The sequence below is a fragment of the Callorhinus ursinus genome, unplaced genomic scaffold, assembly GCF_003265705.2.
Source record: "Callorhinus ursinus isolate GAN/ISIS: 27379988/994484 unplaced genomic scaffold, GSC_fseal_2.0 scaffold42, whole genome shotgun sequence".
In the NCBI taxonomy this organism is placed as follows: domain Eukaryota; kingdom Metazoa; phylum Chordata; class Mammalia; order Carnivora; family Otariidae; genus Callorhinus; species Callorhinus ursinus.
In genome coordinates this window covers 11497598-11513823 of record NW_027397104.1, presented here as the reverse complement: position 1 = coordinate 11513823, position 16226 = coordinate 11497598, and the positions used below count along the sequence as shown (strand labels likewise).

The 16226-nt window shown below is 37.7% G+C and overlaps 1 protein-coding gene across 11 annotated transcripts in view; it reads right to left on the bottom strand.

The window, feature by feature from the left end:
• Positions 1-16226, bottom strand: part of ELAVL2 (ELAV like RNA binding protein 2) — a 163879-nt gene that overhangs the window by 57907 nt on the left and 89746 nt on the right. For 5 of the 11 annotated variants that reach the window (XM_073881478.1, XM_025852946.2, XM_073881480.1 and 2 more), the window contains exons 2-3: positions 11604-11694; positions 8551-8794 (exon numbers count right to left, since the gene is read on the bottom strand). In XM_073881478.1, coding sequence (XP_073737579.1) covers positions 8551-8794; positions 11604-11675 — 316 coding nt within the window. In that variant the 5' untranslated portion in view covers positions 11676-11694. The remainder of the gene's footprint in view (positions 1-8550; positions 8795-11603; positions 11695-16226) is intronic. The other 6 variants (XM_025852950.2, XM_025852947.2, XM_073881481.1 and 3 more) reach the window with 2 other exon arrangements.

The window sequence follows — 16226 nt, the reverse complement described above, 5'->3', positions numbered from 1 at the left end:
GTCACACATTCTTTCTAGGCTAAAACCTCTAAAATAGCCTCATTAGGCCACCTCCCTAGCTGGGGAGTAGCAGGTAGCAGGCGTTTTGTATCAATGTTAATCCTAAGAACTTGATCCCAAGCTAAGCAAATAACAACCCTAGTGTACATAGGGGTTTGGTAAATCCTATTACCACTGCATTGAAGCCCATCTCACATGGAAAGATACAAAGGAGTGCTATGAACACAGTTTAAATCAAATAGCTCCATCTTGCATTTGTTTCCGTGAAGGAGGTATACAGAGTAAGAATCTTTCTTCTTATTTAGAACAATGTAGAATGATCCTCCATTAGTTAAATACGATATATGATGTAAGGCTGAGTAGATAAATCACAAAAAGATAGTTCTAACTGAGGATCTGTTTCTTCACAATACTTGGAAGAGCTGCCAATGCGGCTTTACAGCTTTAAAGCTTCTCAGAATATAGTTGATGACAGATACCATCACCAATAAAAGGACATTCAATGGTGTCAAAATATTGACACTGCAAAACTTTAAAAAGCGAAACCATGTTTTAAGGAGTAAAACATGCTAACTAAAGCCACTGCATAGTCCTCACATATCAAACGACACTCACAAGGAAATATTTTTTAAAGCTGACCTTTTCAGTTGAAAAGGCAACCTCTGAGGGTTTCCACAGCTCTCAAAATTCAGTAGTAGCAATGCACTACACTGAAAGTCAATTAACTTAGAACAAGCTTGGAAGAAGCTGGTGAATTGTGAAGCACGGTTTTAGCTTCAATGATCAACTCTTCTGTTCAGGAAATATTTAAAAGGAAATGTTCCAAAAGGTACAAAATCAAAATGCTTTGCTCTATTCATAATTTGGAAGTTAAAAAACAAAGGCTGACGCTAAAGTAGCGTAATAGGTAAGATAGTGAAATAAAAACCATCAAAAGAAAAGCAGGTTGATTTTGTATTACATCATGGAAAAGGGAGGGGGGAGAGTCAATTTCATAGGTGAGGAGAAACAGGATTTGAACATTCTATGGATTACAGAAGAAAGAAGAAATCCTGTATCAGAATTTAATTGTTCTTTATCTTCTCCCATTTAGTTCACCATCTTCTTTCTCTTCTACATTTTTCCATCATTACTAGGACAGACATGAAATAATAAACTTAAAGTGGTTTCTACTCTATGCTACCAATCTCCTGATGCAGAAGTAAACAAAAACTAGAAAAAAAAAAAAAACAACAGTGTGAAAAGATCTGGAATAGCAAACAGCACACACGTACTCACACTTGGCTGAATTTTAAGAGGAGGGCCCCTTACAGAAGAACTTCAACTGTGTTTTCTATGAACTGGAATACATTAACAAAGTTTATGTTTTGTACCAAATTAATAAAGGAATCAAGTCATATGCACTCAATGCATGCTCTTAATCTACTGACAAGACAACCATGATCATTCTAGAAGCCCCAGTGATGATATGGGTCAACAAAGCACAGAATCAAAACTCATAAACCTCATTTACACAACAGGTTCAACCTCATTTTCCCAGTAGATATTCTTAAAACTCTGCTGGAAAAATGTGTAACCAGCTCTAGGGAGCTGCAGTACCTTTCTTCATTTCCTTCTAATGGAATAAAGCACAGAGTAACACAAATATCAACATCAAGAAATCAGAGAAACTAAAATCCAGATGATTGACAAACTAATCAGCAATGGTTTTGCTCCAAACTTTTCTATATCCTCACGATAGCTGTCTTTTCTTCCCAGCAACTAGCCATTTCAGGTTGCATTACCATTGGATATCCAAAGAAGAACCTTTTCTGTTTAGGTTTGCTAATTGAAAGTTAATTTATTTCATGATAAAGGGGTCCTAAAGAAGATACCACCCCAAATAATGCCATTTTGGCCTACAATTATTTTGAGCTGAAGGCAATTAATAATCAACAGACACAGACAGTTCTCTTCCCTACCCTTTTCTGCCTACAAAAAAAGTCACAAATTTCCCTTGTGAAGAGGTCCCTGCCCTTGTGCCAGAAAGAGGAGAGCAACTCTCACCACCAGTGATGGAGAGCTGGCACCAAAATGTACAAACAAACCTTGCTAAAATAGCTCCATACCTTCCATTAGTTTCTCCCATGTAAGTCCTGGTCACTTCCCCACAATTTACCAACCCTCAGAACCCAAATCCCTTTTCCTCTGGTAAAATGGTATAAGCCCCCAAGTCTAACCACTTCTTTGAGTTTCAATTCTCTTTTGTGAGCTCCAGTGCACATAAAATACTAATAAAAATTGTGTGCCTCTCCTGTTAATCCTCCCTGCCCCTGCCCAGTTTTATTTGAGATAGAGTTGACATAAAACACTGTCTAATCTATCCTTTGTTAGGTTCAGTCCCTGGGGACCTGTGAATTAAACTAAGAGAATCAAGGAAAAGATTTTCCTCCCTGATAACGATAAAGGACTGTATTTGGTTTCTTAAATTTGATAAATTTTAAATTTCATCATCCTGAAGTTCTTCATCTAAATTATTCAATGCTGACATTAAAATTTGTTCTTTAAAACACCCCGAGTTCAAGGTTTGAGCGGAAAAGTGAACATAGAATTTTAAAGTTTTTCCCCCAAAACTTTATAAAAAGCTTCTATACTGGTAACAAATTTTTTAAGTGACTGACTAGTCATGACCTTTGAAAACAGACAAAGGTGCAATTAAAAAAGTTTCTTCATACCACCACCAAAGAAAAAAAATTCATTTTATACAAATACCACTTTATGCAAATTTAGTCACTAAAATCTAAAGATAGCCATATTCAAATGTATTGTATTTCAGAGTTAATGCATTAGGGACCACCAAAGCATTTACTAGTAGAGCCAAGGTGCCCGGGTTTTGTGAGGAACTGAGCACACACCAGCCTTTCTGCTAAATGTCTAATTAAATAGCACTCAGAATCTGCAATGTGAGGTGTTTATTAAGCTACCACCAACCACTCACCCACTCTGCCCTCTTCAACTACATGTCTGAAAGAATCAGAATTCTTAATCTCTTGATACTATGGACACCCAACAGCTGACTTTAGGATTTTAACGGACACACACAACCACCTTCTCAAATTAATGTTCATCAAAACAGCCTGAGGCTCACTGTACTGACTTCATCACAGTAAATAAATGCTATTAAATTTGAAGGTATGGATTAGAAAAATAAAATACCACTTACTGCTTAAATCCTGAAAAGCTAAGAACCTTCCTATTAAAAAAAAAAAAAAAGAGGTGGGAGTGAGGAGAGAGAGTCTGTGTTACCATAGGTGGCACTGTCTGTTCAGAGGTAATCATCCAAGGAGGAACACTGGCAAAGTCCCTCCTTGGGTCCCCTACAGTTTGTATTTGTTTGGGTCTTTGTTTTTCTCTTTTGTCTGAAAGATTCCAGTTGGCGGCTGACGGGGTCAACATAGGACCCACCTCCAACAATTCCTAGAATAATAGTGAAGACATCACTCCAAGATAAAAAAGAGCATCACTCATTACCTGAGGTCTTCCACTAACTATACTTCTCTAGCTCTTCTATTAGAAGAAAGGAAAAGTAACAATGACAGAACAAGTTATCTTGGAGTTTTGAAAACCAGTTACACATGTGCACACACACACCCTTTCAGGGACAGGTCAGGTGTTCAATACAGAGCCTAACGACTAAACATCTCTAGTCCTGCACCCCAGGAGTTAACACATCAGAAACCACCGCTGGGGAGGGGACAGCCCCTGAAACTCAGTTTGCCGTAGATCAGGCACTGAAGTCCTAACAACTCTCCCACCCATCTCCAGCCAGAGTTCAGGTAAACTTGGAATATTCTGGTTCTATCTCCCTGCAAAATGTTCAGGAAAAGTAGTGGATAACTCCCAGGCAAATGGAATATTCTGGGCCCTACTTCAAAGACTCTGATTCAGTAGGTCTGGGCAAGGCCCAGAGAGCTGCATTTCTGGTGGTCATCCCAAGTGATTCCAATGCAGGCAACTCCACTGACTATACCTCAAAAGGCTGATTCCCAAAACTGCTTGCTTGCTCCTCAAAATCACCTGGGGAGCTTTCTGACAACAGATTCCCAAAGCCTCCAGAATCTGTATTTTTAAAAACTCCTTCACATGAGGATGGGCAGCCAGATTTAGCAATCACTGAGCTAGAATATCCAAATTCACAACTACAGGCTACAAAGTTTGTAGAGAGGCAGGGATGTTCTCCTTCATTTCATGTATCCGTCGGTCCTTGACTCTCAAAACTCTCATTCCCCTTCTGAAGACACACCCACCAAAAGATGCCCCTCAGTGGATCTGTACAAGTTATCTGTCTCACTACAAATTCATCAGTTAGTCCTGGGTTAATTTTTATTTTTATTTATTTTTTTTAAAGATTTTATTTATTTATTTGAGAGAGAGAGAACGAGAGACAGAAAGCACGAGAGGGAAGAGGGTCAGAGGGAGAAGCAGACTCCCCGCCGAGCAGGAAGCCCGATGTGGGACTCGATCCCGGGACTCCAGGATCATGACCTGAGCCGAAGGCAGTCGCTTAACCAACTGAGCCACCCAGGCGCCCAGTCCTGGGTTAATTTTTAAAGAGTTCTGGCCTCTAACAAGAGGCAAGGGGAAATATCCCAGGGAAGAAGCAGAAAACCAGAATTCTGGTCCCTGCTCTACCACTTGACAGCTATGTGGTCTTGGACTATTCAGTCATTTAAACAAACCTGAGCTTCAGATCACCTGTTAAGTGAGGGAGTTGGCTAAGGTCACCTCAAGGACGTTTCTGATTCTAACATTCTATTACTCATTCCTTGCATCATAAAATCCATTTCACTCCTCTAGAATGCAGCATCAGCAGGTGTCAAGGACTCTAAAATGCATAAACTCAAAGAGATGGACCGATATCAGCTGAACTGTACAAGCAGCAGTAGCTTCTCGTGATGAATGTCTATAGACAGGAAATGGGATGAAGCATAAAGCTGGGCATGAGCCCAAAGAAAGGGCCTGAAAAACAACATAATAAATAGAATTTAGGCCAAAGAGAAGCTTACTATATTTACTACTGAAGAGGTGTCTTAACGTATTTCTCTAATCTTCATTCTATCAAAATAGTGACATTAATTTGCCAACAACACACAATCTAAAAATTATATACTCTCTTTCAGGACTTCGGAAAGAGGCACATACTTTCCTAACTAGATTTTTTTTTTTTTTTTTTTTTTTACCTGAGATACAGTTTCCTAATTCGGCATTATTTAAGCAGGGAAAGATTTAAGAAAAATGAAAAAGAGCAATTTAAATGTTCTTCCCAAAGAGTAATCTCATAGTTTTCTTATAACCGAGAAAATTAATGCTCACTTCCTACAAAATCAGAATACAAAGAGCTGGCCTGGTAGCTCCCCAGGCGGTAGGATAAATTGGATAATTAGACCAAGGAACTCAGACTTGACCCTACAAATGTGAGCTGAGAAACCACATAAACTGGCTAATGCTAAACACCACAGGGCAGGGCCCAAATCCTCACAAATTCAATCTTTCTAGATATGTGAATAGTAGCTTCTTAGGAAGATATGCCCACTTGGCAAAGTACAACTATTCAAAATCCAGTTTTGGAAATCTACCATTTACTATAATATTTTGTTCAATACAAATATTCGCTAAGAAACTCAGAATTTAAAAAATATATATATTTAAATTTATGCTTTGAAACTAAGTCAGACCCTCTGAACACCATTTTAACCCATACTAAGAATAAGATGTCAGCGGACTATGTCAAAACAAGGTTATTAGAAGAGGTCCTCTGTATTCTTATTTACCTACTCACTTTTTTATAATACATAGTTCATTATCATGGATGTTCATTTATGAAACATGCTCATACTTTGATATAAACAGGTTACAGAAGAGTTTAGGAGTGTCTGATAATCTGTTAAATGATTTCAAAAGCTTTCATAGCATAAGCTTTTATATGCTCAATGGAAATCTAGTATTGGAGGGGCACCTGGGTGGCTCAGTCGTTAGGCGTCTGCCTTCAGCTCAGGTCATGATCCCAGGGTCTTGGGATTGAGCCCCGCGTTGGGCTCCCTGCTCAGCGGGAAGCCTGCTTCTCCCTCTCCCACTCCCCCTGTTCGTGTGTCCTCTCTCGCTGTCTCTCTCTGTCAAATAAAAAAAAAATCTTAAAATAAAAAAAAGAAAGAAAGAAAGAAATCTAGTATTGGGGAGATATCCCCAAAATGAGTTCTGTGGTCAAATAAGGCCAGAAAACCGGTTTCTTTACTGCAGGATTTTAATGTATGGTTTCTAATATGCTAATGACCTGCAGTTTGGCTCTTAAATAGGAAACTATAAAGGGCAGCATTTCTCAAACTTGCCTGTCAATGGAACATTTACTCTAAAGAACAAGTATGACTGTGTCTCTTGGAATGAAGCTTAGAAAACATCTTTTGACCCTCCTGCCCACTGTGGATTTTCTTAGTACTCCATTTGCTTACCAGAGGTTTTAAACAGAAATTTTACCATGGTGGGAAACTTCACTGGCTCCCTCTCGCTGAAAAGACAATGGTGGGGGATAAAGGAAATGGACAGCAAATATTAATGCACTTTGCCGGTATCTAACCACATACTTCAGATTACCATGCACTGTGGTTCCATTACCACTGTTTATCACACTAAAGACAGGGAGGCAAAGGGTATGAAGACACAGAATTCAAATTTATTGCACCATAAAACAGCTCTAGTAAAAGACTTATGAAAGAATAAGATAATTCAAGATCAACTAGAGATGAAAGATAAAAATCTTTGAAATGTTTTCTGTGGAAGATGCCTAGTACAAAGGATGTAAGATTTGCTTCATATTTTTATCTACTCACAGTATCATAACAAAAAAATTCAACATTTATATATCTAGTTCAAGAATCTTTTTTTTTTTTATGGTAGAGACAGTTACTAAGCAATCAAACCAGAAATCACATCATTGATGTCATGGCCTTTATACCATTTATCACACAGTCATTTATGTCAAAGAGGTTGCAAAATTCACATAAGAAGAAGCGGTTTTGCTAAAAAGATAGTAATAAAATTTTAGTGTCAGGACAAATGTATTAAGAGCCATCTGTTCTCTACATTTTTCAATTTCTCAAAAATTGTCTATAAATTTTACATATGCTACTGACACCGATTTTGGAAAAAGAAATGGAAAAATACTCTCCATTTGATTATCAGTATAAAAAAAAAATCTTCCTGATGATATTGTGGTGAATATCTAAATAACATAACTAGTTAAAATGTAATTATTCAGTATGGATTGATGACAACTATGTTTTACTTAGTTTTTACTTGATTTAAGTATGTTCTCTCTGTGAGCTTCAATTTGTAGCTCAAGGAACCAGGACTGTGAGGCCAAGCTGAGGTGATAGCTCTAAGAATGCACTCACTCACCCTGGAGGCAGTAAGCCCTACTGTCTTGATAAAAGAACAGGTAAAGACACTATCTCAAATAAAGTAAAAATGATTGCAGAAATCACCTAGTGTGACCCTTTTCTTTGCCCTCTACCTCATCTTACCAAGGAAGACCTGGAGCCAAGACCTGACTTGTCCAAGGTCATGGGACTAAAGTTCAGATTCTTGGTCAAACTCTTCTCACTGCCTTTAGGTATTTGCCCATTTCAAATATTTAGTTTTTATAGTTTGAGTTATAAGCCATGTAAAGCAATTTAATATACATCACTCAAATTTAACCATAACATGAGAAAGTTAGTCTTCCTACACTTAACTTCATATATTTTCAGTGTTTGAGAGCAACTCCTACAGGAAACATTAACCCTTGTATCCCAAGAACATGCTCAATTAGGTTTTGGCTTATTCTAAATATTTAGCTGAATCTTACAAAATACTAAGGATATTTTCCACTACCCAATATTCAAAATGTAGTATCAAAGGTCAAATTACCCATCCTTTCATTTTTATCTTTATGATAAGAGGAATACTCATACACCACTTTCTCCTTTCCTTGTCAAGGAACAGAACATAAGATCTTGCTACATTCAAATGATAGCAGTGCAAGTATTTATACATTGACAATGTGAATATTACTATTTACTCTGTCACATACATTATAAACAGAACTATACAGACTTCAAGGAAAAGACATTTTAAGAGGTTTCTTCTTCTCCCAAACAGAATATGCTTCTTATATCTCATTGTTAAAATGCTAAATCACATAAGCACAGGGAACTAAAAACTAAAGGTCAACATGACACTTTCTGTCCCAGACATACATAGACTTCTAAAACCACTTTCAGAGATGTTATTGTACAGTACAGGGTATATAAAAGTCTAGTTATAATATATACTGCCCATAAAAATATTTTATGCTTTAAAAGGAAAACAAAACTCTTAAAACTAAGTTTCGTGCTGCTGATGTATTCAGTAACAGAGAGAATACCTAGATGGGTAAAACTGCAGCACTGAATGATCTACAGGCAGTAAACTTACTATTTTCTCACACCGTGAAACACAAATCCTTTAAAGGTGAGTAACCTGTATAAAACTGCATACCTGTTATTTTGTCCCTTACAAGCTTACAGGACTCTATCTCACCGATGCTCCCAAAGAGACTCTTTAGTTCCTCCTGTGTCATGTTCTGAGGAAGGTAGTTGACTATTAAGTTGGTCTTGCTGTCCTCTGTGTTCCCAGAGTCAACTGGCGAAGAGCAGTTGTTGTTTATGGTGGTTGGACCATTGGCTGTGTTATTGCAAGTTGGCCCATTAGACAGTTGTGTTTCCATGGCAGCAATTACCTGCTAAAAACAGAGAAAACAAGAAATGTCAGAATTCATTATTTCACAAACTATTAGAGATTCCAACCAAGAATGTAAATACTTGTCACTAAATACGAGTCGTTCTGCTGAAATTACAATAAAGCTTCAACAAAAAGTGCAACATCTACGTTAATTTATACTTCATACATTAAGCTAGTCAATTTAATTTCACAATTATACTTTCACATACATATTCCATACATGCACATAAATAAGCACACTGTAAATGTTAAACATTCTCTAGAACCGCATTCTGGGGTCTATTCACATACCCTTACTCACCTGTGGTGTCCAAAGACTTGAGGAAATCTAGTACCAAAGGGCACCGGATTAAACCCTGACTAAAATCATACTACAAAACAGAAGTGCTTAACATGCTACCAAAAAGACAAACCAAAAAATGGTCTTCCTAACTCTGAAGAGATTTTCAGTTAGCCTAAGAAAACTAAACAGACATCCTAAAACTGACAGACATCCATTAACTTAAAATCAAGGAGCAAGAGTACTTTAAAAAATATAAATTTGTCAACATGTACTGTTTTGGTTACATATTGAAAATGTTTTTGATTGACAATATCTTATACCTCTTCTCTTGGTAAGAAATAAGAAAAATATCAGATGTCAAATGTTAGGGCATGAAAAGGATTTGTAGGGTAACTTGGAAAAGAAGCTATGAGTACTTAGTGTACCTTGTAGAATCTAACAAGCCATTCTTGTCAATCTTGGCAGCTAAAGATCACCAACAAGGCGACTGATCTAGAGCATCAAAATAGAATCCCCAAACAATTCATAATGGCATTTTGCCTTGATTCTAACTTTAAATGGGAAAAAAAAAAACCCAAAACAAAAACTTATCCAGTTCACCAAAACAACTACATAAATATTTCAACTTTTGCAAACAGACCAGCCCAAGGAATTTTCATTTGAGCACATAAGCCTGTTGAAATGCAAGTAATAAGGTACCTATAAACTCCAAATACGGGATAAACAGCAGATTTGGGGAAAATGGCCTCCAACTGTTCAGGCTACTCTGAAAACCTACTTATTAAGCAAATTTGGATCTAGTTTCCTAAAAATCAATGCTACGCCCTTTGAGCAAAAGAGTCACAAACCACAGACCCAAATTTTCGAAAAACCATCTTCCGATAGCTATATATTTGGACAGCCAAGATTGTGGGGGAATCCAAAAATCAAAGCATCACTAAACAAATTATCCTTCATATTTCATTCAATACAGCTCTCATCTCCACAAAGAACTATTTCTCAAAACTGACAATTCTGAATTGATGGAATGCTAGTTTTAGGGAAGTTCTCTAACATATAAAAGGCAAAGAATTTGAGGCAAAATTTTTAAAAAGCAAAGTAGAGGGAAAGAGTGTTACAAGAGAAAAAAGTCTTTTAAAAAGCATATTGCCTAAGAAAAATAAAAGGGCACAACAGTGGATAAGCATACAGGAAGAAATCTCTACTGCCAAGAGATGTTTATAAAAGGCGGCAGCATAGGATAGATTGAGACTGGTCAGACTGGCAAGAATCCGTGCTATCGTGATTAAAAAAAATAGACAAAATCCAAACTACTTATCAAATATCAAACAACCTATAACCCTCCATGACTGCATTTCAAAGAAATGGGTATTTTTTTTCCTAAAAGCTGCATGCTACCTCTCTTGGGTAAGTGTTCTTAGAGAACACTTAAAAGGAGCAAGGTAAAATAAAGAAATCTTTAGAAATCTGCAAGGAAAAAAATCGAAACAATTCAAGATATGCATTTTATTATAATTAACAAATTTATCTGAAACTGAGAAAGGAGTTTTCAAATTTCCTAATAAAGCGTAACTGTTCCAGTCTGTAGAATATTAGCTGTGGGTCATTTTCCACGCAAAACTTTTATGGGATTAACCTTTGCCCAGCACTTCTGAAAACAACGAGTGGCAAGATGAGAGTGGCCAAGGCCAATTAAAACAAATCACTATTCAAAAGTTAGGGCATGTGTAGAAACTATATGAACCCCAAATAAGAGATATGGATTTAACTCGTTGGGATGGCATGTGAAATATAAAGTGTTCATTGACTGAAATTAGCAGGATTTAGCAAGGACAACAAACACTCCTCACTTAATTGCACATTTATTTCCATGTTCAGGTGGCAAGAATGAGCTCCTAAGCCAACATTCAAGTGAACAGCTGCAGTAAGCTGTGTGTGCTGAAAATTACAGCATCTCTCAGCTATAGGACCATCTGCTCAGAATAAAATGATACTAATGTGCTATATTTTACAAATAATGCATATTCCATTGATAGGCTCAACACAACTGTTCACAGAATGCAAACTCTTTCAACAGTTACTGGGCAAATAATTTTCAGCCAGTTTCACAATTTCAACAAAATTTTTTTTTTGAGCATCAGGAATTGTAAATAACTTCAAAATTTAGTAACCAAAAAAATACATAGTAAACAGAATGTAAAGAATTACGGTAACTTAGTATTCAGACCATACCAAAACTTTTTTGTTTTTGTTTTTTTTTTAAAGCTTGTCACTGTTTTGAGTCTGCACTAAATCCTAATTTAGATTATAAAAAGTTACATACAAAAGCATGGTTCTGATGCTACATAGACCACTATGGTTAAAATTGCAATGTGCTTTAAATCCTAATGATGGCCATACCGCAATAGGTTAAAAGTAAGAATAATTAGTATGCCCAATGAAAAGTTCAAGTGTTTGGTATGGCCTCAGCACTCCTGCAACATGCTAAAAAAAGTAGCCTACAGAATTTAAGAAAAATCCCACAGACCCCAGTCCAAGGCTCTGCTGCCCACGAACCACTTCTAAGCAGAGAAGCCACATCACACAGTCTGACTGCCATGTTAGTTTGGAGTTGCCGTCTGCAATATGGACACAAAAAGTACCGTATGTTAGATGAGCAAGATAATGCAACAAATCAGTTTGTACAAAATTTACAGTGATTGTATTGATATTCCCAGCACGTCCATGCAGTGTGGCTTAATTGAATTTGAGGCAATTCCAATCTAATCTTTCCAAATTCATTTTAACATGTAGTTTTCTTGCACAAATTAAGCATTTTTAATTAAGAGCCTGATTTTCAAACAGTATTAACTAGTTACCTTGACATCTATCCTGAAGAACTACCTTAAACCACATCTCAAAAAAATTTTTAAATAATAAAACAAAGCAAAAACACTGCATGCTGTCCTGTCTCTTAAGGACGTGGGAGAAGGAAGGAAATGTGAATGAAATTTATAGTGAGAAAAGGCAGTCATGCAATTCATAAGTGAATGCTTTACATAAAAGCATTCTTTCCCCAAAATATCAGAAAGGCATTAAGGGAAACTATATTTGCCTGCACTGTTACATTATACTATAAATGATCCTTAATCCTGGGACTTAAAATTAAAAGTGAATCGAAACCCTGTGAGGTTATTCTGCCACTACCGTCCAACTGATCTCTAACAGTTTCACTGAGAATTGTTCACATAGACTAAGAGGCAGTAAACCAGCATCTTTCAATTGAAATAATTGGACCAATAAATAGGATTGTGTGGAGTAATGCTTATATAGGATGTCAGCTTTGTCCCTGAACGAAATCAAGTGAATGTTTTTTAATATGTAAATTGTAAACGCAGCACGATTTGAAATTAGTGCTGCGATGAGGCCTCCAATATAGTTAATGAGCCATTTACCACTTATTACAACTTGCCCAAATACTAAACAGAGCCACAATATTGGCACAAAAGCCAAAGTTTACATTTTAGCCATATATGCAGATCCTTTAAATGGTCAACAGAATATTCCGAAAAACTCAAGTCTCTGAAAATAGACAATGAGTAACAAAGGAGGGCCAAAAACATCTTTCACTTGGGTATTTATGATTATAAAAATTTCATCCTTAGAGTTAAACCTGGCTCTAAGTAATATACTCTTGATGTGCGTGATGACATTAATTAACACGTAAAAACGGATTCCATTTTCTGGCATCTACCAAAAGGGTTTAACATACTCTTTACAGGATGCCATGAAAATGTTTTATACTTCTTCCCTTCTCCCACTGTTATCAGATAATTCAGTCTGAGTCTATGTTTTTTATTTAAAAAAAAAAAAACTACTTATAGTTGAACTAAACCTGTGAAAAAAATAAAGTGCTTTTATATCCATGAAATATTTTGACAAGAACCTTGTCAAATTGTGGGTAGACCACGTGGGTATAACAGGTGGGACCACACCCAAGGGGTTAAACCAAGCTTAACTATATGTCCTGAATACCCTCGGGAATTGGATCTGAACATTTTTCACTACATAAAACCACAGATTCACATTTAATGGCCTCAGTCCCTTCTATTCCATAGGAGGCGACGCTAATAAGCTAATCTATCGACACCCCTCTTTCTGAAAGCCCCAGGGATGTGAACAATCACTTTACTGCACCAACTAGCTAGAAAGGCTGTGTATGGAAAATGATTCTACTGCACTTTTACATTTCAAGCACCCCAGACAGTTTCTCTGCTTGAGGCAGACACATACCTTTATGGAAAGTTATAAATAAGTTGCTCACATGGCCCTTACCTTTATGCTGGCCAACAATTCAGTTACTAAAAATGTAAAAAGCTACTTCCCCTTCACTTAAGGACAGGCGATTCTGCTCTCCTCAATCTACCACAGACAACCGGCCTGCACTATTTATAGATTCTATTGGCTCTGAAACTCTTTGCGGGGGGGGGCACGTTCCAGCAACACAGAACCATTCATTTTAAAGCTTAAAAAATGTTTCAATATATGTTCACATCTTAATTTAGACATCAATTGTGCCAATTAAGACTGCTTTTTCTCCTGTTATTCTCCATGTAGTAATTTATGAAAGGCACTTCGGCATAGATCAATCTAGAATATGCTAAACTTTCCCTAGGCTCCAAGAGATACAAGAGATAATGATAGGGCGCCTGGGTGGCTCAGTTGGTTGGGCGACTGCTTTCGGCTCAGGTCATGATCCTGGAGTCTCAGGATCGAGTCCCGCATCGGGCTCCCTGCTCAGCAGAGAGTCTGCTTCTCCCTCTGACCCTTCCCCCTCTCATGTGCTCTCTCTCTCATTCTCTCTCTCTCAAATAAATAAATAAATAAATAAAATTTAAAAAAAAAAAGAGATAATGATAAAGGGTTAGTTTGGTGGAACCATGATTTTACTGGGGAAACACACACACACACACACACACACACACACACACACACACACACACAGGACACACGCTCTCTGTGTCTTCACACTCACACAGTTTACTTCCAAAACTCCATAAAGGCTTTTTAAGTTGATTTTTTTTTCCTTTTTTACTTAAATGGCCCTCTGTGTACTTTAACTTCTAAAGTTTCTTACAGTAGTGGATTTTAGGAAATCAATGCTATTGTTTGATTTCTCCTATCTAGGACCAACAATTTTCTGGTCACATGAGAGAAAACCAAAGTCCCTATTTTTCAAACCTCCTAATACAGAGTTCTGAAAATTAAGGTTCATCAGTTTCCTTCCTATTTTCAACCTCTTACAAACAGCCACCAAACAAGACAGACTGCTCATCAAAAACATCCTAAATATATTCTGAGAATTCTCATTAAGTACAATGTCTGCAAGGGCGGGGGGGGAAGGTCTCCAAGACCTAGATCCCACCTGATCTGGGGAACAGACCTTTGCAGGTTAAAGTCATAGTAGGACCACTAAGAGACCACTGCATAAACCCTGGTCAGGCCCGTCCAACTGCATGGACTTCTCCATTGTCATGGTTACCATCCCAATCTGGGCTCTCATGTTTCATCATCTGAACCACTGAACTCTAGCCTTCCCAAAGGCCCCCTCATCACCCTAATCCACACTAACACTACTACTCCCTAATGGATTTTCCCAAACAAGCAATAGCTCCCTGCTGTCTACCGAATTAAGTACAAACTACTTGGTATAAACAGTATAAGCATCTGGGACCCTCTACAACTTCTTTTACCAGCCCACATATTCAAGCACCTAAAAAATCTGAACCATTCCTTGTCCCTCAAACAGTTGCAGTACATGCAAGGGCATACATTCTCAGGCTTTGCTCATGTAATTCCATCTTCCTGGAAGGCCCCCAGCCATACCCACCACATATCTACATCCCTGGTTGTATAGACTAGGCATGTGAAAACACACCTAAGGACAAGAACAGTTTCTTTTTTAAAAAGCTGGGGATGAAAGGGCAGTGACCTTCCTAAATGCATGCAAACTTAGTAGTTTTCTATCCCACCTCAAGTATTTCAAACCAGAGATAATTATGAAAGCATATTTTCAATTTCTGGTGTACTCCATAAGCCACCCTTACCCACTAAAATCCAAATTCTTGTTAAACAGCATAACAAAGAGAAACTATCTTGACTGATGCCTTGTGCACTTTCAAGTATTTCAAGAGGCTATCATGCTAAATTGCCAACTACAAAAAAGCTGGATGCCAAGACAAAAACATGGTATAAATGTGCTCCAACCTCTGGCCAGCAAGGTTACAGGGTTGTTGCATCTGGAATTTGGGTCTAATTTGAGGAAGATGGCCGAAGCACAGGTAGATGTGGGGAAAAAAAATTAAACAGATTTTATAAAACAAAGATGTTTAAAAATGCATCATAACTAAGTTATGGATCTCAAGCAGTTTTAATTTTGATACAGACTAGAATGTTTAAGCAAATATAAAAGGCAACATCTCTAAAAAACACCTTGGCCAGGTCAAGGGCGAGCATTTCTCTCACACTTTGAAAGTGACTTTGGTCTGACACTTCCTGGCAAGCTAGTGGGCTCTCAATACCTCGAGTAGTGGAGCACCATGACAGAATCAGGATAGTGCAAAGTCCTCTGACCACAAACCTCTCTAAAAGCCAAGTTACAAGGTGAACAGAAGGCATTTGTCTCTAAAGTTTAAGAGGAGAAACTACCAAAATAAAGACAAACTTTGGCCCAAAAGCATTTTCCTTTGGGGAATGCAAGGCAGGGAGCTAAAGCACTGAAAATAATCAGCAGAGTAATGAGAACTTACAGATGAGAGCTGGGTAAGCAGCTGATGGGGCTATCTACCTAGCAGACACCATTCCCACATAATAATTTTTTATCTTTTCCACGAAAATGGCATTTTCAGGATGTATTTCAGCTTTACTGAATTAAGCAACAGAGGAACTCAACCAAGCACTAAAATCATTGGGCTGAGGGTGCCTGGGTGGCTCAGTTGGTTAAGCAACTGCCTTCGGCTCAGGTCATGATCCTGGAGTCCCCGGATCGAGTCCCGCATCGGGCTCCCTGCTCAGCAGGGAGTCTGCTTCTCCCTCTGACCCTCCCCCCCTCATGTGCTCTCTCTCTCTCATTCTCTCTGTCTCAAATAAATAAATAAAATCTTTAAAAAAA